At 43.3% G+C, this 25,763-nt stretch overlaps 1 protein-coding gene across 7 annotated transcripts in view; it reads right to left on the reverse strand.

Moving 5' to 3' along the window:
* Positions 1–25,763, reverse strand: part of col19a1 (collagen type XIX alpha 1 chain) — a 259,676-nt gene that overhangs the window by 72,660 nt on the left and 161,253 nt on the right. For all 7 annotated transcript variants that reach the window (XM_071394460.1, XM_071394459.1, XM_071394458.1 and 4 more), the window contains 11 exons: positions 25,074–25,127; positions 24,930–24,974; positions 24,312–24,344; positions 19,901–19,939; positions 19,687–19,734; positions 17,003–17,038; positions 15,597–15,641; positions 14,008–14,061; positions 12,312–12,365; positions 10,102–10,182; positions 425–469 (listed from right to left, as the gene is read on the reverse strand). In XM_071394460.1, coding sequence (XP_071250561.1) covers positions 425–469; positions 10,102–10,182; positions 12,312–12,365; positions 14,008–14,061; positions 15,597–15,641; positions 17,003–17,038; positions 19,687–19,734; positions 19,901–19,939; positions 24,312–24,344; positions 24,930–24,974; positions 25,074–25,127 — 534 coding nt within the window. The remainder of the gene's footprint in view (positions 1–424; positions 470–10,101; positions 10,183–12,311; positions 12,366–14,007; positions 14,062–15,596; positions 15,642–17,002; positions 17,039–19,686; positions 19,735–19,900; positions 19,940–24,311; positions 24,345–24,929; positions 24,975–25,073; positions 25,128–25,763) is intronic.

Genomic DNA, 25,763 nt, shown 5'->3' on the forward strand with positions numbered 1-25,763 from the left:
GACAGTAACAGTAACCGCAGAGACTTTTAGTACATCTATATGTGACCATTGTGGGAATTGAACCCTCATCCTTGGTGTTGCTAGTGCCACACTCTTACCAACTGAGCCACAAGTGGATGAACTGGTTTGATGTGAGGTATTAGAAGAGCTAGTCATCCTTCAGATGTTTTCTAATGTGATCATCATAGCCAGAGGAAATATCCCTCATCTAGCTAGAGAATAATAAGTCCAGATTGTGGTAACCCTGGGTGGTCTGCCTGTCTGTTTTGTCCCTCTTCCCCCACCATAGGGGTCTGCCAGCCTGTTTTGTCCCTCTTCCCCCACCATAGGGGGCTGCCAGCCTGTTTTGTCCCTCTTCCCCCACCATAGGGGGCTGCCAGCCTGTTTTTGCCCTGTTCCTCCACCATAGGGGCTGTTTTTCTACCTTTGGCCCTCGTGATCCTCTGGGTCCAGATGTCATCCCCTCTCCCTGCCCGGGCGAAAAGAAGAAAAACCAAAATGAGTTTCACAACCCAGACATCATACAGCATACGTCAGCATTGATAATAAGATGACGCTGACAGAGATGGTCGCCTCGCTTCGCGTTCTCAGGAAACTATGCAGTATTTTGTTTTTTTAATGTTTTATTTCTTACACTATTACCCCAGGAAATTTTTTTCACAAGCATTTCGCTACACTCGCATTGACATCTGCTAACCATGTGTACGTGACAAATAGCATGTGATATGATGTAAAGGTTGGAGACTAAACATGTAAGATACAGATACAGACCGTCTGAAATATACCAAGACACTCTGACCAAGTAGCTGCAGTTAAAAAGCCTTTATTAAGTCAAATCAAATGTTATGTGTCACCTGCTTCGTAAACAACAGGTGGAGACTAACAGTGAAATGATAACGGGTCCTTCCCAACAATACAGAGAGGAAGTCAGTAGAGAAATAATAGAAAGTAAAACACTTAATAATAAAAGTAATAATAGACACAGAATGAGTCAATGATAACTTGTCTATACTGTCTGCAAGGAGTACCAGTACTGAGTAATGATAACTTGTCTATACTGTCTGCAAGGAGTACCAGTACTGAGTAATGATAACTTGTCTATATACAAGGAGTACCAGTACTGAGTAATGATAACTTGGCTATATACAAGAGGTACCAGTACTGAGTAATGATAACTTGGCTATATACAAGAGGTACCAGTACTGAGTAATGATAACTTGGCTATATACAAGAGGTACCAGTACTGAGTAATGATAACTTGTCTATATACAAGGGGTACCAGTACTGAGTAATGATAACTTGGCTATATACAAGGAGTACCAGTACTGAGTAATGATAACTTGGCTATATACAAGAGGTACCAGTACTGAGTAATGATAACTTGGCTATATACAAGAGGTACCCGTACTGAGTAATGATAACTTGGCTATATACAAGAGGTACCAGTACTGAGTAATGATAACTTGGCTATATACAAGAGGTACCAGTACTGAGTAATGATAACTTGTCTATATACAAGGAGTACCAGTACTGAGTAATGATAACTTGGCTATATACAAGGGGTACCAGTACTGAGTAATGATAACTTGGCTATACTGTCTGCAGGGAGTACCAGTACTGAGTAATGATAACGTGTCTATATACAAGGAGTACCAGTACTGAGTAATGATAACTTGTCTATATACAAGAGGTACCAGTACTGAGTAATGATAACTTGGCTATATACAAGGGGTACCAGTACTGAGTAATGATAACGTGTCTATATACAAGGAGTACCAGTACTGAGTAATGATAACTTGTCTATATACAAGAGGTACCAGTACTGAGTAATGATAACTTGGCTATATACAAGGGGTACCAGTACTGAGTGGATGTGCAGGGGTACGAGGTCATTGAGGTAGATATGTACATATAGTTAGAGATTAATAATAAAGTAGGACTAAATAATAAAGTATCCATGTAGGAAAGTTCAAACAAGCCAAACAATTCGTCTACTGCAAATCACACATCAACAATTCACTTTGAGAACAAGACAGTGTTTCTCCCAGAAGCACAGCTGCTGCCTGTGTGAGACTTCAATGGGAATATGGAATATACCTCCAACTACACAGGGCAAACAGTAGGAACACTTCATTTCACCACGAGCCTTGTGTTCAATACTCTCCTACTTTACAACATGTTTTAACAGCTTCTACGTTGTGAAGTGAGACCCATAATGCTCTGCTGCTGCCACACACAAAAGTCCAGGGGTGTCTCCCAAATAACACCCTATTCCCTAAATAGTGCCCTATGGGCCCTGGTCAAAAGGGATGCACTATAAAGGGAATAGGGTGCCATTCTGGACGCACCCTTGATTGGGATCGGGGATAAGCATTATTTACAGTACACCTCCTTGATGGAAAATGGATTTCTGTGTTCAGCATGCATTAGTGCTACAACTAAGTCCTGCATTGCACAATGTAAATCAGCCTCTGAAACGTTGCTTCATGCTAATGCAGCAGTTTTGAAATAAAGCTCCCCCACATTTTAAGAAGTGTTCAGAGTACAAATAAAACTAAAGTTGGATGAACTCAAATAACCTGTGTTTCTCTGGTTTTACTTCATCAAGGGTGCAGTGGTGTGTCCTTTGAATTGGCACTGAATTCAATATGTAAATAAGTTGAAATGTCTCTCTCTCTCTCTCTCTCTCTCTCTCTCTCTCTCTCTCTCTCTCTCTCTCTCTCTCTCTCTCTCTCTCTCTCTCTCTCTCTCTCTCTCTCTCTCTCTCTCTCTCTCTCTCTCTCTCTCTCTCTCTCTCTCTCTCTCTCTCTCTCTCTCTCTCTCTCTCTCTCTCTCTCTCTCTCTCTCTCTCTCTCTCTCTCTCTCTCTCTCTCTCTCTCTCTCTCTCTCTCTCTCTCTCTCTCTCTCTCTCTCTCTCTCATCCATCCATCCTCTATCCCTCCATCACTGCCCTCCTCAACTACTCACAGGCCGGGTCCCAAATCTGGCTTGCCCACTACTTACTTAAACTGCATACTGTGTAGCACTAATCATACAACATAGTATTTAGAATGTACTGGTTAGTAACAATGAATGCAGTAACACCGAATATCAGCATACTAGGCTCCTCCTACTGAGACTGTGCCATCTAATTCCCTGCTGGGAACGTAATGTTGAGTTGTTGCATTGACATTGACTGATTAATTAATATTATGCTATGCAAAAAAAAATCTAAACTAATCCAATCTGTTAGTTGGACTTATTGCACCCATTACTGAGTTGTTGTTCCAGTTTAATGGTTTAGGTAGTCTTATTTATTCTTCTGTTTAACCCTGCCAGTCATTCAGAAACCATGTTGTTGTGAGTGAAGAATATCCCCACTCTGGCTGGATTCCAATAGGATTCAAACATCACTTTGCATGCCAGCATGAGTCCAAAACACAGCAAAGGCTGGTCACCAGCAAACACACAGTGAAGGCACCATGAAAACACAGCAAAGGCTGGTCACCAGCAAAACACAGTGAAGGCACCATGAAACACAGTGAAGACACCATGAAAACACAGTCAAGGCACCTTGAAAACACAGTGAAGGCACCTTGAAAACACAGTGAAGGCACCATGAAAACACAGCAAAGGCTAGTCACCAGCAAACACAGTGAAGGCACCATGCAAACACAGTGAAGCTGGTCACCAGCAAAACACAGTGAAGGCACCATGAAAACACAGTGAAGAAACCATGAGAACACTGTGAAGGCACCATGAAAACACTGTGAAGGCACCATGAAAACAATGTGAAGGCACCATGAAAACACAGTGAAGGCTGGTCACCAGCAAAACACAGTGAAGGCACCATGAAAACACAGTGAAGGCACCATGAAAACACAGTGAAGGCACCATGAAAACACAATGAAGGCTGGTCACCAGCATAACACAGTTGAAGGCACCATGAAAACACAGTGAAGGCTGGTCACCAGCATAACACAGTTGAAGGCACCATGAAACACAGTGAAGGCACCATGAAAACACAGTGAAGGCACCATGAAAACACAGTGAAGGCACCATGAAAACACAGTGAAGGCACCATGAAAACACAGTGGAGGCACCATGAAACACAGTGAAGGCACCATGAAAACACAGTGAAGGCACCATGAAAACACAGTGAAGGCACCATGAAAACACAGTGAAGGCACCATGAAAACACAGTGAAGGCACCATGAAAACACAGTGAAGGCACCATGAAAACACAGTGAAGGCACCATGAAAACACAGTGAAGGCTGGTCACCAGTAAAATCAGCAGTGGTGGAAAAAGTTCTCAACTGTCAAGCCGGAGTAAAAGTCAAAATAATAGAAAATGACTCAAGTAAAAGTGAAAGTCACCCAAGTAAAATACTACTTGAGTAAAAGTCTAAAACTATTTGGTTTTAAATATACTTAAGTATCAAAAGTACAGTTGAAGTCGGAAGTTTACATACACCTTAGCCAAATACATTTAAACTCAGTTTTTCATAATTCCTGACATTTAATCCTAGTAAAAATTCCCTGTCTTAGGTCAGTTAGGATCACCACTTTATTTAAAAAATGCGAAATGTCAGAATAATAGTAGAGATAATGATTTATTTCAGCTTTTATTTCATTCATCACATTCCCAGTGGGTCAAAAGTTTACATACACTCAATTAGTATTTGGTAGCGTTGCCTTTAAATTGTTCAACTTGGGTCAAACGTTTTGGGTAGCCTTCCACAAGCTTCCCACAATAAATTGGGTGAATTTTGGCCCATTCCTCCTGACAGAGCTGGTGTAACTGAGTCAGGTTTGTAGGACTCCTTGCTCGCACACGCTTTTTCAGTTCTGCCCACAAATTTTCTACAGGATTGAGGTCAGGGCTTTGTGATGGCCACTCCAATACCTTGACTTTGTTGTCCTGAAGCCATTTTGCCACAACTTTGGAAGTATGCTTGGAGTCACTGTCCATTTGGAAGACCCATTTGCGACCAAGCTTTAACTTCCTGACATCTTGAGATGTTGCTTTAATATATCCACATAATTTTTCTTCCTCATGATGCCATCTATTTTGTGAAGTGCACCTGTCCCTCCTACAGCAAAGCACCCCAACAACATGATGCTGCCACCCCCGTGCTTCACGGTTGGGATGGTGTTCTTCAGCTTGCAAGCCTCCCCCTTTTTCCTACAAACATAACGATGGTCATTATGGCCAAACAGTTCTATTTTTGTTTCATCAGACCAGAGGACATTTCTCCAAAATGTACGATCTTTGTCCCCATGTGCGGTTGCAAACCGTAGTCTGGCTTTTTTATGGCGGTTTTGGAGCAGTGGCTTCTTCCTTGCTGAGCAGCCTTTCAGGTTATGTCGATATAGGACTCGTTTTACTGTGGATAGAGATACTTTTGTACCTGTGTCCTACAGCATCTTCACAAAGTCCTTTGCTGTTGTTCTGGGATTGATTTGCACTTTTTGCACCAAAGTACATTCTTCCTTCCCTCTCTACAATCCTTCATCCTTCCCTCTCTGTATCCCTCCATCCTTCCCTCTCTGTATCCCTCCATCCTTCCCTCTCTATATCCCTCCATCCTTTCCTCTCTACATCCCTCCATCCTTCCCTCTCTATATCCCTCCATCCTTCCCTCTCTATATCCCTCCATCCTTCCCTCTCTACATCCCTCCATCCTTCCCTCTCTGTATCCCTCCATCCTGCCCTCTCTGTATCCCTCCATCCTTCCCTCTCTATATCCCTCCATCCTGCCCTCTCTGTATCCCTCCATCCTTCCCTCTCTATATGCCTCCATCCTTCCCTCTCTGTATCCCTCCATCCTTCCCTCTCTGTATCCCTCCACCCTTCCCTCTATACACCCCTCCATCCTTCCCTCTTCTACATACCTCCATCCTTCCCTCTCTACATCCCTCCATCCTTCCCTCTCTACATCCCTCCATCCTTCCCCCTTCTACATTACTCCATCCTTCCCTCTCTATATCCCTCAGTCCTTCCCTCTCTACATCCCTCCATCCTTCCCTCTCTGTATCCCTCCATCCTTCCCTCTCTGTATCCCTCCATCCTTCCCTCTCTATATCCCTCCATCCTGCCCTCTCTACATCCCTCCATCCTTCCCTCTCTGTATCCCTCCATACTTCCCTATCTACATGCCTCCATCCTTCCCTCTCTGTATCCCTCCATCCTTCCCTCTCTGTATCCCTCCATCCTTCCCTCTATACATCCCTCCATCCTTCCCTCTCTACATACCTCCATCCTTCCCTCTCTACATCCCTCCATCCTTCCCTCTCTACATCCCTCCATCCTTCCCCCTTCTACATTACTCCATCCTTCCCTCTCTATATCCCTCAGTCCTTCCCTCTCTACATCCCTCCATCCTTCCCTCTCTGTATCCCTCCATCCTTCCCTCTCTGTATCCCTCCATCCTTCCCTCTCTGTATCCCTCCATCCTTCCCTCCATCCTGCCCTCCTCCACACTTGTTTACCTACTCACTTCCTTAGAGCCATACCTCTCCCTGACACCATTAACATGCCAAGATCTCTCTTATTACTCTGCTCTAACGAACACATTAGCTCTTAATGTGTGTGTGTGTGTGTGTGTGCGTGTGTGCGTGTGTGTGTGTGTGTGTGTGTGTGTAGGTGTGTGTTTGTGCGCTCTGACCTAATGAGTAGTTAAACTGTCAGGCTTAATGTTCAGTTTAGCACCTTCCATGTACAAACAAACATTATTGCCCTAGCCTAACCTGAGAGCTTGCACCCTATTCCCTACATAGTGCACTACTTTTGACCAGGGCTTTGGAACAGCTTTAGGGAACAGGGTGCCACTCAGAACTAGTACCTATACTGCTAGCTGATATCTGCCATCACTGCTTGGACTTGCACCATGCAAAACGCAGAAAACCTGGGTTCAATCATTTTTTGAACTCATTGAAAATACTTACTTCGTGCTTGACTGAGCATGCTCTGCTTAATGGACCCAAGAAGAGATCCAACATGATAAACCCATGTGGCACTCCAGGTAGGCTGGAGCAAACTCTCTACAATATGAATGATTTCAAATAGTATTTCAACCCAGGTCTGAAACCAAGTCTAGTCAACCAACAAATCTTGACTGTTAAAACCTCTACCGCTTCTCTCTCCCGGATCCGGGATCCTCCTCATCAAAAAAGCTGACTAGCATAGCCTAGCCTAACGGAACAGGGATATCATATAATATGATTTTCATGAAATCACAAGTCCAATACAGCAAATGAAAGATAAACATCTTCTGAATCCAGCCAATATTTCCGATTTTTTAAGTGTTTTACAGCGAAAACACAATATAGAATTATATTAGCTTACCACAATAGCCAAACACACAAACGCATTTATTCACCACAAAGGTAGCTTTCGCAAAAACCAGCAAAATATATAAAATTAATCACTAATCTTTGGACAACTTCATCAGATGACAGTCTTATAACATCATGTTATACAATACATTTATGTTTTGTTCGAAAATGTGCATATTTAGAGCTACAAATCCTGGTTATACATTGTGAATACGTAGCAACGATTCACCAGAATCTCCGGAGATATTTTGGACACTCACCTAATCTGACCAAAGAACTCATCATAAACTTTACATAAAAATACTTGTTGTATGGCAAATGAAAGATACACTGGTTCTTAATGCAACCGCTGTGTTAGATTTTTAAAAATAACTTTACCATAACATACAGCTTGCGTTATTGTGAGACAGCACTCACCAACACGGCAGAGAATAGGAGTCAACATTTTACACAGAAATACGAAATAACATCATAAATGTTTTCTTACTTTTGCTGAGCTTCCATCAGAATGTTATACAAGGAGTCCTTGTTCCAGAATAAATCGTTGTTTGGTTTTAGAATGTCAATTTCTTCTGTTGAATTCGCGCCACAATGCTAGCCAAGGTTACTAACATTCCCATCCTCTCTTGGCGCAAAGAACGGAAAACTCCAAAAGTCCCAATAAACGTTGAATAAACTGATAAAACACGGTTGAAAAAACCTACTTTATGATGTTATTATCATATGTATCAAATAAAATCAGAGCCGGAGATATTCGCCGTGTATACCGAACGCTTTTCAGAAGACAATGTCGAGCTCCCCCGCGCGCCTTCAAAGACAAAGAAAATACCGGACCTGTCAGCTAGACACCCCATTCCACCTTCCACTGCCTGTTGACATCTAGTGGAAGGCGTATGAAGTGCATGCATATCGATAAATAAAAGCCAGTTGAATAGGCAGGCCCTGAAACAGAGCCTCGTTTTCAGATTTTTCACTTCCTGTATGGAAGTTTGCTGCCAAATGAGTTCTGTTTTACTCACAGATATAATTCAAACAGTTTTAGAAACTTCACAGTGTTTCCTATCCAATAGTAATAATAATATGCATATTGTATGATCTAGAATAGAGTACGAGGCAGTTTAATTTGGGCACGATTCTTTCCAAAGTGAAAACAGCGCCCCCCTATTGACAAGAAGTTTTAAGCTCTGCTACTAGCTGGTACTGCAGGTGCTGTGTCTGTACAGGTAACTAGCTGGTACTGCAGGTGCTGTGTCTGTACAGGTAACTAGCTGGTACTGCAGGTGCTGTGTCTGTACAGGTAACTAGCTGGTACTGCAGGTGTTGTGTCTGTACAGGTAACTAGCTGGTAATGCAGGTGCTGTGTCTGTACAGGTAACTAGCTGGTACTGCAGGTGCTGTGTCTGTACAGGTAACTAGCTGGTACTGCAGGTGCTGTGTCTGTACAGGTAACTAGCTGGTAATGCAGGTGCTGTGTCTGTACAGGTAACTAGCTGGTACTGCAGGTGCTGTGTCTGTACAGGTAACTAGCTGGTACTGCAGGTGCTGTGTCTGTACAGGTAACTAGCTGGTACTGCAGGTGATGTGTCTGTACAGGTAACTAGCTGGTACTGAAGGTGCTGTGTCTGTACAGGTAACTAGCTGGTACTGCAGGTGCTGTGTCTGTACAGGTAACTAGCTGGTACTGCAGGTGCTGTGTCTGTACAGGTAACTAGCTGGTACTGCAGGTGATGTGTCTGTACAGGTAACTAGCTGGTACTGCAGGTGCTGTATAACGGAACAAATAAAGGAAACAGTTGAGTAAATGAGTGGGTGCTTCCACACAGGTGCTGTTCTGAGTTAATTAGACAATTAACATCCCATCATGCTTAGGGTCATGTATAAAAATGCCCAGTTGCCCATTATGTTGGCTACCATGGCTAGAAAGGACTTTGAAAGAGGAGTTTCTAAGGAGCATGTTTTAAAGTCTGTCTGTCTCAGTCACCAGATCTCAACCCAAATGAAGACTTCTAGGAGATTCTGGAGCAGCACCTGAGACAGCGGTTTCCACCAATTTCAACAAAACACCAAATGATGGAATTTCTCATGGAAGAATGGTGTTGCATCCCTCCAATAGAGTTCCAGACACGTGTAGACTCTATGACAAGTGTCATTCTGGCTGTTCTGGCTCGAGGTGACCCAACGCCCTATTAAGACACTTTATGTTGGTGTTTCCTTTATTTTGGCAGTTACCTGTATGTAATGAACACTTGTAAATGCAAAGCTGGGTCCGCAAAGTAGTCTGCTGACAGCTTTAAGCCTCAGAACGGGGGTGGATAGGCCATTACCGTGGCTGGTGTCATTGAATGCTGGATTACTTACTAGCATTGCATCTGCATGAAGTCAGGGCTGTGCTGCGACAGGCACTCCTCTCAGTCAACATGTTTGCTGCTGTCGTCGCAGCTGTTTCTAGCTGATCTACTACTGTGTGTGTATGTGTTTGTGTGTGTCTGTTTGTGTGTGTCTGTCTGTGAGATCATGTGTCCAGTGATGACTGATTACCATGCACTGAATTCCAAAGTGATGTATTAATCTACTGTGTGTGTGTGTGTGTGTGTGTGTGTGTGTGTGTGTGTGTGTGTGTGTGTGTGTGTGTGTGTGTGTGTGTGTGTGTATGAGGCCAAAACAAGCCAATAAGGTCAGATCAGATAGTGATAACAGTGTCTCACTGCGTCCCAAATGGAACCCTATTCCATACTGTAGTGCACTACTGTGAACGGAGCCCTATGAGCTCTCAGTAAACCCACCAGATGTTCAGCTACTGGCTCTCCAGGCTCTCCCTTGGGTCCAGGCAGGCCCTGGGGTCCCATCACACCTCCAGAGTCCCCCTAGGGAGAGAGAAAGACAGACAGACAGACAGACAGACAGGCAGACAGACAGGCAGACAGACAGACAGACAGACAGACAGACAGACAGACAGACAGACAGACAGACAGACAGAGAGGACAGAGAGGACAGACGGACAGACAGACAGAGCGAGAAAGTCAATCAGACAGACAGACAGACAGACAGACAGACAGACAGACAGAGAACAGAAAGACAGACAGACAGACAGACAGACAGACAGACAGACAGACAGAGAGGACAGACAGAGTGAGAAAGTCAATCAGACAGAAAGACAGACAGACAGACAGCCACTGCAGTGACAGATGGGCCGTGTCATCTCTACAGTACAGGGGGTGACTCTGAGTGACTGATGTGCACATGCAGATAAGGAATGGGTGTAAGAGGGGGGTGAGGCTGGTGAGAACAGTGGGAGTCAGGAGGGGAAAGCGGGGGCATCTGTCACCCCACTTCACTATGAATGACACACACAGTGTGGGAGGTAGGGGGGAGGGAAGGTGGGGAGTCAAGAGGCTAAAGCTGAGGATATCTGCCACCCCACTGGAATCATTTCACACAACAACAGGGGTTAATTAGGAAATTACAAAACTATTTTATTGTATTTTATTCATTAGTCCACAGCGTGTTTATGTGCGTGGAGGAAACAGACCCGGCAGTATTTTATAAACTGTAGCATGCAGCCTTGTCAGAGATGGGTGTGTGTGTGTATAGGCCACGGTAGAGCTGAGCTCACCATGCACAGTATACCGGACTATACACCGGGTAGAACCACTTAATACAGGCCCATACACCAGTAGAACCACTTAATACAGGACTATATCCCAGTAGAACCACTTAATACAGGACTATGCACCAGTAGAACCACTTAATACAGACTATATCCCAGTAGAACCACTTAATACAGGACTATACACCAGTAGAACCACTTAATACAGGCTATATCCCAGTAGAACCACTTAATACAGAACTATACACCAGTAGAACCACTTAATACAGGACTATATCCCAGTAGAACCACTTAATACAGGACTATATCCCAGTAGAACCACTTAATACAGGCTATATCCCAGTAGAACCACTTAATACAGGCTATATCCCAGTAGAACCACTTAATACAGGGCTATACACCAGTAGAACCACTTAATACAGGACTATACACCAGTAGAACCACGTAATACAGGACTATACCCCAGTAGAACCACTTAATACAGGACTATATCCCAGTAGAACCACTTAATACAGGACTATATGCCAGTAGAACCACTTAATACAGGACTATATCCCAGTAGAACCACTTAATACAGGCTATACCCCAGTAGAACCACTTAATACAAGACTATACCCCAGTATAACCACTTAATACAGACTATACCCCAGTAGAACCACGTAATACAGACTATACCCCAGTAGAACCACGTAATACAGGACTATACACCAGTAGAACCACTTAATACAGGCTATATCCCAGTATAACCACTTAATACAGGACTATATCCCAGTATAACCACTTAATACAGGACTATACCCTAGTAGAACCACTTAATACAGACTATACCCCAGTATAACCACTTAATACAGACTATACCCCAGTATAACCACGTAATACAGGACTATACACCAGTAGAACCACTTAATACAGACTATACCCCACTATAACCACTTAATACAGACTATACCCCAGTATAACCACTTAATACAGACTATACCCCAGTATAACCACATAATACAGGACTATACACCAGCAGAACCACTTAATACAGACTATACCCCACTATAACCACTTAATACAGACTATACCCCAGTATAACCACTTAATACAGACTATACCCCAGTAGAACCACTTAATACAGGCTATATCCCAGTAGAACCACTTAATACAGGACCATAGCTCAGTAGAACCACTTAATACAGGACTATACACCAGTATAACCACTTAATACAGGACTATACCCCAGTATAACCACTTAATACAGACTATACCCCAGTAGAACCACTTAATACAGGAAGGGAGTTGCTATCCAATCTGAAAGTCGTGCACCATCCTCTACGGTGATGGTGAAACATCTGTCTAATGTCTGCCTGCTGGTCTGTTCTCCAAGGTGGAAGACTCTACCTTGTTTCCTTTAAGACTGTCTCTACCAGGTGGTCCCTGGTCCCCCGACGATCCCTAGAAACAGAGGACAGAGACACATCTATCAACCAGGTCTACACACACACACACACACACACACACACACACACACACACACACACACACACACACACACACACACACACACACACACACACACACACACACACACACACACACACACACACACAGATGTGAACAGGTACACAAGCACGCACAACTACTGCCCCCTCAACACACACGTCCACCCTCCCATTACCATACAGATACATTCATCTCTCTCCTCCTCTCCGCATCAGCGGGCCCACCATGTTCCAACATCCTTCCCCTTTTCCAGGATGAAATGCCTCTCTTTCCCTCTCCTGCTTCTGAATAAAGACAGATACTCATTATGGGTACAGCAGGTGCAGCAACAGATTGGGGTCCCTGCCTGCCTCCGCTCCCTCATAACGTAAAACGCTCCGATCTGCCTCTACCCACTAATTCATTCTCAAATTGAATTACTGACCGCCTGTGTAACAATTCAAGACTTTGCCCCCCCCCCCCCCCCATTGCCTTCATCAGCTCTCTTCTTCTCTCTCTTACTTTCTCTCCGTCTCTCCTCAACGGTTTATCTATGTATTTTCTTATTGTCCTTTGGTAGGTGTAGTTGGGGGAACAGTGGAACAGGGAGATAAAGACATGAGAGAAGGAGGAAGATGAGATTGTCCTTTGGTAGGTGTAGTTGGGGGAACAGTGGAACAGGGAGATAAAGACATGAGAGAAGGAGGAAGATGAGATTGTCCTTTGGTAGGTGTAGTTGGGGGAACAGTGGAACAGGGAGATAAAGACATGAGAGAAGGAGGAAGATGAGATTGTCCTTTGGTAGGTGTAGTTGGGGGAACAGTGGAACAGGGAGATAAAGACATGAGAGAAGGAGGAAGATGAGATTGTCCTTTGGTAGGTGTAGTTGGGGGAACAGTGGAACAGGGAGATAAAGACATGAGAGAAGGAGGAAGATGAGATTGTCCTTTGGTAGGTGTAGTTGGGGGAACAGTGGAACAGGGAGATAAAGACATGAGAGAAGGAGAAAGATGAGATTGTCCTTTGGTAGGTGTAGTTGGGGGAACAGTGGAACAGGGAGATAAAGACATGAGAGAAGGAGGAAGATGAGATTGTCCTTTGGTAGGTGTAGTTGGGGGAACAGTGGAACAGGGAGATAACGACATGAGAGAAGGAGGAAGATGAGATTGTCCTTTGGTAGGTGTAGTTGGGGGAACAGTGGAACAGGGAGATAAAGACATGAGAGAAGGAGAAAGATGAGATTGTTCTTTGGTAGGTGTAGTTGGGGGAACAGTGGAACAGGGAGATAACGACATGAGAGAAGGAGGAAGATGAGATTGTCCTTTGGTAGGTGTAGTTGGGGGAACAGTGGAACAGGGAGATAACGACATGAGAGAAGGAGGAAGATGAGATTGTCCTTTGGTAGGTGTAGTTGGGGGAACAGTGGAACAGGGAGATAAAGACATGAGAGAAGGAGAAAGATGAGATTGTTCTTTCTGGAGAGGTGGGGTCAATTCCATTTCAACTCAGGAACAAATAACAGAGTATATCTTCCATAGTTGAAATAGAATTGACCACACCCCTGGTGCAGACGGTACTTAATACATGTATTTTAAGTAACATGTATTTTACTTACCGTCTCTCCTGCAATCCCTGGGAGTCCGATGAGTCCATGAGGACCTTCTTTACCCTGGAAAACAGTCAGAGAAGTGTTAGAGTCTAATATTCCTTCTTCTAGTAATCATAGCCTGGCCCTGGTGACCTGCCTGTCTGGCTAACTGCAGACAGCCCCAGCAATCACTCTCTGATTCAGAGAGTTGTATTACTGAGCTACACCCCAGTAAAGACATGTTGTTCTGGAGGCCTTTCTGGTCATCAAGGGGTTGAAAGTTGGATGCTAAGGTGAAGACATCTCGGAGGTGTTGGAACTGTATAGACTGTAGCTAGCTACTAGACACCAGAGGGATATACTACAAAGTAGGTTTAATTAGTTAACCAGCTAACTTTGATAAATAACCAGAAATAACAGTTGATTTTCTGGTTCATTAAGAAAGCTAAACGTATATGTGTTTTTGGTTGTTCAGTCAATCAGACCAAAGGTTATTAAGGGAAATGTACTGGCTAACTCCTTGATCCTACTTTGTAGAATACCCTTCAGGACATCCGGCAGTTATATTTTATTTTAAAGTTCTAGTCTGGGATTCGACAGTTGTGTCAAGCTCAAAAGGCATTTAGAAGTTATATCTGTCAAGAATCAAATGGGTAAATCTTAAGAATTGAAAAGACCAATGAACCATTTCCCAAATACCAGACTGTAGGGGACAAACTGTAGGGCGAGGAAAGAAGATTGCAGCAATCTTTTGGTGTTTGACCTGCTGTGAGAATTGCAGCAATCTGTCTGGTTTGGGAGCTTGACCATCCCCTTTAGGTATCAGAGGGCGGTAGAGGAAAACAGGAGCTGTTGAAGTGTTCTATAGTAGTTACATTGAACGACCCACTTCCACCTACAGTCAACAGGTGGCCCAGCCTCAAAAGTTTGATTAGTCGTACCGTTTGATACAAATTTTATTAGGATTTTAACCTCCAGGGGCTAGTCTTCCAAGAGTCCATAGAGTTTAAGATAGTAATTTCTCTCTGTAGAACAATATAAATTGCTCAAACATCTAGCATGAGGTAATGAATCACTTGTCATGCCATATAGACCTAGTTCTAGTTCCTGGGGTGAGGTGCATTACCAGTAGCTGCTCAGGGAACTTAAACTAGAACCTAAACCAACTACAGGTGCTCTAAAGGTGATCTAGGGTATCTGAGTACTTGATACACAATGTAATACATTCTGTTTCCTGTGTCAATCCAAACAGTTTCATACTACTGTACCAATAAGTACAATGGCAGAGGATCATATAGCTTGTGTTGTTGGGTATTGTTGGGTGATAAAGACTCTTTGTTCTCTGGTGATAAAGACTCTTTGTTCTCTGGTGATAGAGACTCTTTGTTCTCTGGTGATAAAGACTCTTTGTTCTCTGGAGATAGAGACTCTTGGTTCTCTGGTGATAGAGACTCTTTGTTCTCTGGAGATAAAGACTCTTGGTTCTCTGGAGATAGAGACTCTTTGTTCTCTGGTGATAGAGACTCTTGGTTCTCTGGTGATAAAGACTTTGTGTTCTCTAGTGATAGAGACTCTTTGTTCTCTGGTGATAGTTTGATTATCAACGGGGTGTTTACCTCTGGGCCGGGCTCTCCCTTTGGACCTGGTAGTCCTAAGCTTCCCTTTAAACCAGTAATGAAAGGAGGGAGAGGGGGGAAGGGAAAGAAGAAAATAGAGAGAGAGAGAGAAAGAGAGAGAGAGAGAGAGAGAGAGAGAGAGAGAGAGAGAGAGAGAGAGAGAGAGAGAGAGAGAGAGAGAGAGAGAGAGAACATTTAAGGTTAGATTTGTTTTTCTCCACAATTGCTCCAGGACATTTGTTAATAAGTGAGACCCTGAGAAAATCTATTTAGCGTCTGGCTTCAAGAAAGGAAACATGCCAAACAGAGCAATTCAACCTGACTTTATAGAAGTCCCGGTTTATATTTAGTCTAGAAACACACTGTATAACATATTACTTTTTATTCCTCAAATATAATGTATTTGTGTACTGGGATTCTATTCAATTCCAGGCTGCTCATATATCATGTGTATATATGCTATTGTATATCATTATGTACTTAAAAAACCCAATGTCAAAGGTCATACAGTACTCAGATCAGTGTAGATGACCAAACCCAATGTCAAAGGTCATATATTACTCAGATCAGTGTAGATGACCAAACCCAATGTCAAAGGTCATACGGTACTCAGATCAGTGTAGATAACCAAACCCAATGTCAAAGGTCATATGGTACTCAGATCAGTGTCGATAACCAAACCCAATGTCAAAGGTCATACAGTACTCAGATCAGTGTAGATAACCAAACCCAATGGCAAAGGTCACACAGTACTCAGATCAGTGTAGATAACCAAACCCAATGTCAAAGGTCATACAGTACTCAGATCAGTGTAGATAACCAAACCCAATGTCAAAGGGTACACAGTACTCAGATCAGTGTAGATAACCAAACCCAATGTCAAAGGTCACACAGTACTCAGATCAGTGTAGATAACCAAACCCAATGTCAAAGGTCATACAGTACTCAGATCAGTGTAGATAACCAAACCCAATGTCAAGGGTACACAGTACTCAGATCAGTGTAGATAACCAAACCCAATGTCAAAGGTCATACAGTACTCAGATCAGTGTGGATAACCAAACCCAATGTCAAAAGTCATACAGTACTCAGATCAGTGTAGATAACCAAACCCAATGTCAAAGGGTACACAGTACTCAGATCAGTGTGGATGACAAAATCCAATGTCAAAGGTCATACAGTACTCAGATCAGTGTGGATAACCAAACCCAATGCCAAAGGTCATACAGTACTCAGATCAGTGTAGATAACCAAACCCAATGTCAAAGGTCATACAGTACTCAGATCAGTGTGGATAACCAAACCCAATGTCAAAGGTCATACAGTACTCAGGTAAGTGTAGATGAGGCCTTTAAAATGTATTTAATGCTTGTCCTTCATCTGAATACTTAGAATGAACTGGTTACCTTGAAACCATGTGGTCCTTGGAGTCCTCTTTGTCCCTGAAGAAAAGGATCATATAAACCATTATCATCATCCTGTAAATCCAATGTGTTTACACAAGAGACACACAATAGCACTGGTGTAAAGTACTTAAGAAAAATACTTTGAAGTACTACTTAAGTACTTTTTGGGGGCATCTGCACTAACTATTTATATTTTTGACAACTTTTACTTCACTATATTCCTAAAAAAAGTTCATTGACTTTTTACTCAATATATTTTCCATGTCACCCAAAAGTACAGGTTACATTTTGAATGCTTAGCAGGACAGGAAAATGGTCCAATTCACCACTTATCAAGATCTGGCAGAATAATTCAACACAAATGGTTTGTTAATTATGTTTTAATGTTGGAGTGTGACCCTGGCTATTTGTAAATTTAAAAAACATGAACATCGTGCTGTCTGGTTAGCTTAACATAAGGAATTTGAAATTATTTATACTTGTACTTTTACTTTTGATACTTAAGTATGTTTAAAACCAAATACTTCTAGATTTTTACTCAAGTAGTATTTTACTGGGTGACTTTCACTCTAATAATGTATCTTTACTTTTACTCAAAAATGGAAATGGGGTCCTTTTCCCACCACTGCACAATAGTTGGCCCAACTCAGTCAGGTGACTCACTTTTGAAAAGCTATTGCACTGTTTTTTGAATAGCATTCATTCTAAACCATGTAGCTATTGTTGAAGTCTCGGCATTCATTCTAAACCATGTAGCTATTGTTGAAGTCTTGTTTCTGAATGGCATTCATTCTAAACCATGTAGCTATTGCTGAAGTCTCGGCATTCATTCTAAACCATGTAGCTATTGTTGAAGTCTTGTTTCTGAATGGCATTCATTCTAAACCATGTAGCTATTGCTGAAGTCTCGGCATTCATTCTAAACCATGTAGCTATTGTTGAAGTCTTGTTTCTGAATGGCATTCATTCTAAACCATGTAGCGATTGTTGAAGTCTATGCATTCATTCTAAACCATGTAGCTATTGTTGAAGTCTTGTTTCTGAATGGCATTCATTCTAAACCATGTAGCGATTGTTGAAGTCTTGGCATTCATTCTAAATCATGTAGCGATTGTTGAAGTCTTGGCATTCATTCTAAATCATGTAGTGATTGTTGAAGTCTAGGCATTCATTCTAAACCATATAGCTATTGTTGAAGTCTATGGCATTCATTCTAAACCATGTAGCTATTGTTGAAGTCTTATTTTGAACTTGTGGCATGATAAAGATTGACCTTTGAACTTTGTATCCTTTTTTTCATATTTGATTATTCGATTATTTGCCAACAGCTCTTTCAGATATGCTTTTGTATGTATGCCATATGGCAGCCTATTCCCTACATAGTGCACACAAAACCATAGTGCCCTCAAAGCTCATCACTAAGCTAAGGACCCTGGCACTAAACATCTCCCTCGGCAACTGGATCCTGGACTTCCCGACGGGCCGCCCCCAGGTGGTAAGTGTAGGCAACAACACATCTGTCACGCTGGGCCCCTCAGGGGTGTATACTTAGTCTCCTCCTGTACTCCCTGTTCACCCATGACTGCTTGGCCAAGCACGACTCCAACACCTACCATTGGTAGGCCTGATCACCAACAACGATGAGACAGCTTATAGGGAGGAGACATGGCAGTGTGATGCCAGGACAACAACCTCTCCCTCAACTTGAGCAAGACAAAGGAGCTGATCGTGGACTACAGGAAAAGGAGGGCCAACAGGCCCCCATTAACATCAACGGGGTTGTAGTGGAGCGGGTCGAGAGTTTCAAGTTCCTTGGTGTCCACATCACCAACGAACTATCATGGTCCAAACATACCAAGACAGTCGTGAAGAGGGCACAACAAAACCTTTTCCCCTTCAGGAGACTGAAAAGATTCATGGGTCCCCAGATCCTCAAAATGTTCTACAACTGCACCATCGAGAGCGTCCTGACAGGTTGCATCAACACCTGGTATGGCAACTGCTCAGCATCTGACCGTAAGGTGCTACAGAGAGTAGTGTGTACGGCCCAGTACATCACTGGGGCCAAGCTTCCTGCCATCCAGCACCTATATACTAGGCGGTGTCAGAGGAAGGCCCCAAAAAGACTCCAGTCACCCAAGTCATAGACTGTTCTCTCTGCTACCACACGGCAAGCGGTACCGGAGCCCCAAGTCTAGGACCAAAAGGCTCCTTAACAGCTTCTACCCCCAAGCCATAAGACTGCAGAGCAATTCATCTAATGGCCACCCAGACTATACACATTGCCCCTACTGTATTTAGCCTCGTTATTGTTATGTCATTTTCTTTAGTTTTTTTAGTAAATATTTTCTTAACTCTATTTCTTGAACTGCATTGTTGGTTAAGGGCTTGATAGTAACATTTCACGGTAAGGCCTGTTGTATTCGGCGCATGAGACAAATACAATTAGATTTGATTTGACACAGAGACAAACATCAATATATTAGTCTTCATCTGATCTGGATCCATACTCTGGATCCATACTCCAGCGTATCAGAGTAGGAGTGCTGATCTAGGATCAGTTTAGCTGATGAATAATGAAATAGATTTAATGGACGGGGGGGAGCTGATTTTTCTTTACACGGGCGAATTATTTACAAATCCTATGAACACTGAGAGCAGGTTGGTACATATCCTATCCTTACTGGATCACCCATTTCTCCTTTCTGGCCCGTCTCGCCTGATTCAGCCTCCTAAAATAAAATAGAAATAAGGTCAATTATGAAATGCGGAACATTTTACAAAAAATAACTTTCATCAAGGTAACACAAAATATTGAGTTACCAGTCAGAGCACCACTGCCATTATGACTGAATAGAACATAAGTTAAAGGTAACTACGTAGGATGTTTAAACTTACAGAGCCAGACAGTTGTCTCAGTCCATGAGCTGTCATCACCTGGATGGAAAGGACAGACAAGATAGAATATAGAAAATCAGCTGTCTTCTTCATTGTCACTTATTCGGTAGGTAAGACGTACCACCTAACCTCCCTTATTGAATGCACTCGGCTCGGCACTCGACTCGGCACTCGGCACTCGGCTCGGCACTCGGCTCGGCACTCGGCTCGGCACTCGGCTCGGCACTCGACTCGGCACTCGGCTCGGCACTCGGCTCGGCACTCGGCTCGGCACTCGGCTCGGCACTCGGCTCGGCACTCGGCTCGGCACTCGGCTCGGCACTCGGCTCGGCACTCGGCTCGGCACTCGGCTCGGCACTCGGCTCTGCACTCGGCTCGGCACTCGGCTCGGCACTCGGCTCGGCACTCGACTCGGCACTCGACTCTGCACTCGGCTCGGCACTCGGCTCGGCACTCGGATCGGCACTCGACTCGGCACTCGGCTCGGCACTCGGCTCGGCACTCGGCTCGGCACTCGGCTCGGCACTCGACTCGGCACTCGGCTCGGCACTCGGCTCGGCACTCGGCTCGGCACTCGACTCGGCACTCGACTCGGCACTCGACTCGGCACTCGGCTCGGCACTCGGCTCTGATCAGAACTGCAGTTGGGGTTGTCAAAGTCAAACTGAAGAAGCATTTTAAGAGAGAAAAGGAGGGAAGGGGTGTTTTCTGTGAAACTAAAGATGAGTGCCTGTCTGTCACTAGACCCTCTTCCACTAGACTAGCACCTCTGCCTGTACGTCCCAAATGGCACCCTATTCTCTATTAAAGTGGGGTAAATAGTACCATAGGGCTCTGGTCAAAAGTAGTGCACTATGTAGGGAATAGGTTGCCATCTGGGACGCATCCCCACAGTGATGGAAAGTCAACTTTTCAAGCTGTAAAATTATGTCCTGAGCTTTCCCATGATATTGTACCACAATTGGAGCCTAGAAACCTGCAATTATGTGTACATATGTTTTGGGTTGGCTTCAAGTTCAACATCTGACATGCTGACCACACCGCTTGCGTCCCGTGCGCTAGCGTCGCAAAAATACATTTACACATACATGTTATTCAATCATTGCACCCACACTGTTCACGCGCGCCAACGAGCATTTGCGTTGCCAGGCGCTAAAATAGAAGTTGCTTCTATTTGTGGCGCAGAACACGCTGCAAGTCCTGCCTCTCCCATCTCCTCATTGGTTTACAGAAGCAGAGACCCATGTGCCATCTCCTCATTGGTTATACCCACGTGGGTGATTGAAAGACGAACTGAGGTCGGTCGTCGTCATGGTAATACTATTAGATGCCAATCGCCATATAAAGTCCAAAAAAGAAAAAGCCTGGAAGGAGGAGAGATGACTAGAAACGATTCGGTTGACTGTTTTATGTGGGGATTAATTGTCGGAGTAGAGGACCTTGTGCATTTCAGGTAAAATAACAACTCAACGTTTATATCCCACGACAAATTAGCTAGCAACTGCAAGCTAGCTAGCTAAATTGCCATAAATGTTTAATGCTTATCGACCTGTCCCCAAATTAATATAATTGGTTTGTTTTGATATTTCAACCTGCGTGTCGTGATAGCGTTTGGTGTGGGGGGACAAAATCAATTTGTGCACGATATAGCGCACGATGGCGGTTTGGGTACGGTGTTAGTCTGCCTCCAAAAGCTAACTTTTTTTTCTTCTTTTTTCTATTGAAAAAGTATGTCAATTTATTCCAACCCTGTTCCTTGTCTTCCTGTTCTTCTGTGTCTGTCTGGTCAAGGGCTACGTGTGGGCTATCTGTGGGTCATGGAGGGCCATGCAATAAAACGATGTCCTGATCTTTCCTGTGATGTTGTAGAACAAGTTCAGTGTGGAAATCAGCCTTTTAGTGCTTCAAGTTCCAAATATCAGTCTGCCTCCTTAAAGCTTGTCAATTTGTTCTAATCTTGTCTCTTATATCTGTAGCCTTCAGTCAGAGTGGTCAAGGGGCATGTGTGGGCTGCCTGTGGGTCATGGAGGGTCATGCATGCCTGGTGGTTCCTCCTCTGCACTAATGAACAGGAAGGAGGGTAATGGTCTGAACCCTGGTTTCTGCAGAGTCATGGAATTAAACGCTTTACGGCAGAAATGATCCCACTGCGTCTCAAATGGTACCCTATTCCCTATATAGCGCACTACTATTGACCAGAGCCCTATGGTTCCCTATTCCCTATATAGCGCACTACTATTGACCTGGTGCCATTTGGGATTCACCCATTATCTGTTACTAGGAAGTGGACATATAAACGCTCATTTAATTGTATTTGTTTTATGTAACCTTCATTTAATTGTATTTGTTTTATGTAACCTTCATTTAATTGTATTTGTTTTATGTAACCTTCATTTAATTGTATTTGTTTTAAGTAACCTTCATTTAATTGTATTTGTTTTATGTAACCTTCATTTAACTGTATTTGTTTTAAGTAACCTTCATTTAATTGTATTTGTTTTATGTAACCTTCATTTAACTGTATTTGTTTTAAGTAACCTTCATTTAATTGTATTTGTTTTATGTAACCTTCATTTAACTGTATTTGTTTTAAGTAACCTTCATTTAATTGTATTTGTTTTATGTAACCTTCATTTAACTGTATTTGTTTTAAGTAACCTTCATTTAATTGTATTTGTTTTATGTAACCTTCATTTAACTTGGCAAGTCAGTTAAGACCAAACGCTGGGCCACTTGTGCACCGCCCTATGGGACTCCCGATCACGGCCGGTTGTGATACAGCCTGGAATCGAACCAGGGTCTTCAGTGACACCTTGCGCACTGAGATGCAGTGCCTTGCGCCACTCGGTAGCCCCCTATTTAAGTGAGATTTGAGCTAAATATTCAAACAGACCATTTATGAATTGATAAATGACTTTTCTGAATGTCTGAATTCTAAATGAACGTACTCCGAAGCCACTAATGTAGACCAGAGAGGATTGGATAGATGGATGGAAGCAATATGGTGACATTTCCCACCTAGCCAATCAGAAATTAAGCTATTTAGCTATTTAGCTATTACAATAAAGAGTATAGCTACTTATCCAATCCTCTCAGATCTAGTGTGTCTATCAGGAGTGGTGGCTAGGGGGGGATTTGGCATTCGACAATTGGCATAGTTGATTTGGCATTCAGAAACCGTTTGGGAGCCACATGATTAATTGATTGACTGAATGTATTTGATAATTAATAAGTAGAAGGCTGCCCCAGCCGGAGACATCATCACATGATAACATACTGGACTGTGGGTGTTTCAACCAAACCTCAGAAGACTGTAGGCCTAAAATAGCAACATAATTTACATTTTTAAATCATTTTGCTCCCTTATCGATTCAATCTTAAAAATCAATTTCAAAATGTAATCCAGTCCAGTTAATTGAGTCCGATTAAGTGGTCCTCATAGAACTTCTTACACAAATAATTGCAAGGAAAGAAAAGGCTTTATAGCCATTAAGGGGAACTCATTACCTGCCACTGTTAAATTGTAAATGAAACGTTTAAGAACAAGTGGACCTGACTCCAGTTGAGATAAGGGGTTCATATCAAATGGCACCCTATTGCCTATTTAGTGCACCTCTTTGAACCAGGGTCCATAGGGAACCATTTGGGACACAATCGGTAAAAGAAATCAGTAGTCGGAGCATGCATGTTACAAAAGTAGTCACTATGTAGGGAATGGGGTGCCATTTGGGAGGCAGACAGAGTGATATAAAGTAGTAGTAGGAGAAGGAGCTCATTAGTGTAGAGGGAATATTTGTTCAGCGTGCGGTGATGTGACGTTGGCTCGGTGCCACTTGGATCAGCGGCTAAATAAGAAACCAGGAGTTGAATTATGAAGAAGGACAGATCTCAGAGGAGTCTGGGAATAGTATGTTGTTCCCTCTATTATTACCTGTCTGGATCGTCTACCAAAGGTATACCTGTCCATTGTGGTCACATACTAGCCTTTTTATATACCGTGTTGACATGCACCAGTAAAGGTATACCTGTCCATTGTGGTCACATACTAGCCTTTTTATATACCGTGTTGACATGCACCAGTAAAGGTATGGCCCATTACAATGACATAGTCAGGTAATGTATGTATAGATTCAGGATTGTCTTTGAGAGATCAGAGGAGACAGAGCACAGATTGCAGGTACTCTCAGATCTGAAAAACATGTAGCCCAAACATTGTGAATGTGGAGCAGGAATAGTGTACTGGACCAGTCCAGGCTAGTCTTGTTCACACCCCTCAGGTACTCCTCTCTCCAATAACTCAAAAACAAACTACAGTACAGAACTTTAAAACAGTCGCTTAGATAATATTAGTTTATGTCTCAGTTATAAACAGTCACAGGAAATATTAACGCCATAACAATGTACTCCTCACCGGTCCTGGTGGTCCTCTTAGGCCCTCTTCCCCCTGATAAGAGAATACACAGAGAACATAGAGATGTGAAACTGTACAGACATGCTTAAAAACCTCAGGATGATATTGATCTATTCTTTAGGAAGAATCTAGAAGCCCTGGTTTACAGCGGATAGTGAAATCTCCCCCACCACCGAAGCTGTTGTAACATCTGCTCCTACCTCCTCTCTCATTGATTCAGTCATCACCAACAGTAGCATTCATTCAAACACTATTTACATCTACTTAATGACAACCGGTTTCAGTTGATTGGGTTAGGGGGGTTGGTACACTGATATACTGTAGTGGGTTAAACAAGGACGCCTCAGGGATGGAAGAACAGAAGGTGAGTCACATTGTGTGTGTGTGTGTGTGACAATTAACAATGATGAAATATCGTTATAAGAGAGTTAATTTGCAACCAGATTTAGACTTAAATGAATGCAGGAAAGATAAATAGATCAGGGGGAATCAGTCTGGAGCTCTCACACACACGCACACGCACACGCACACACACACACACACACACACACACACACACACACACACACACACACACACACACACACACACACACACACACCATGTGATGTGACTCACCTTTTGTCCTTTCATCCCAGAGGCCCCGTCTCCACCTGGCTGACCCTGAGGGAGAAGGCCAAAGGTGAAAGGTTAGAGTTCACAGTTAATGACAGCCACTTTAAATGTCACCACAATAATGTGTTGGAAGGGTGTGTTACATACCGGATCTCCTTGATCTCCTTTGTCTCCTGGGACGCCAGAGTCACCCTTCACCCCCTGGATGAGAACAGATAGTGAGAGTGAGAGTGAGAGTTAGAGTGAGAGAGAGAGAGATAGAGGAGAGAGAGAGAGTGAGAGAGAGAGAGAGAGAGAGAGAGAGAGAGAGAGAGAGAGAGAGAGAGAGAGAGAGAGAGGAGAGAGTGAGTGAGAGAGAGAGAGGAGAGAGAGAGGAGAGAGTGAGTGAGAGAGAGAGAGGAGAGAGAGAGAGATAGAGGATGTATGTGAACAAGACAAGTACAACATGATTGACAGCAGAGAGACGAGACGAGAGTGTTGTGTGTGTGACTGTGTATGTGTGTCTGCGTGTGAGTGTGAACATGTCCTAAGGATCGTACAGTACATGCTTATAACCAGCAACACATCATGTTGTCTGTATCATTGTAGATGCTGCGTCTGTGGGTCTACTGAGAGAATGAAGCCCTGTTGCACTGCAGCAGTTTTCCACACTGAGCCAACCAGGTCCTGATCTAATCATTCTCCTCTCCACCAATAGATGGCACTTGATGACAACAGATCAAGTCTTCAGCTCTCGTCTTTTATACAGCAGTCTTTTCTCTCTCCAATGTGTGGATAAGGACTGTACAGTCTGCCAATACCACCCAGTGAGTGTGAGTGGACTCAGGCTTATTCACA

Source organism: Salvelinus alpinus, chromosome 3, assembly GCF_045679555.1.
Source record: "Salvelinus alpinus chromosome 3, SLU_Salpinus.1, whole genome shotgun sequence".
Taxonomy (NCBI): Eukaryota; Metazoa; Chordata; class Actinopteri; order Salmoniformes; family Salmonidae; genus Salvelinus; species Salvelinus alpinus.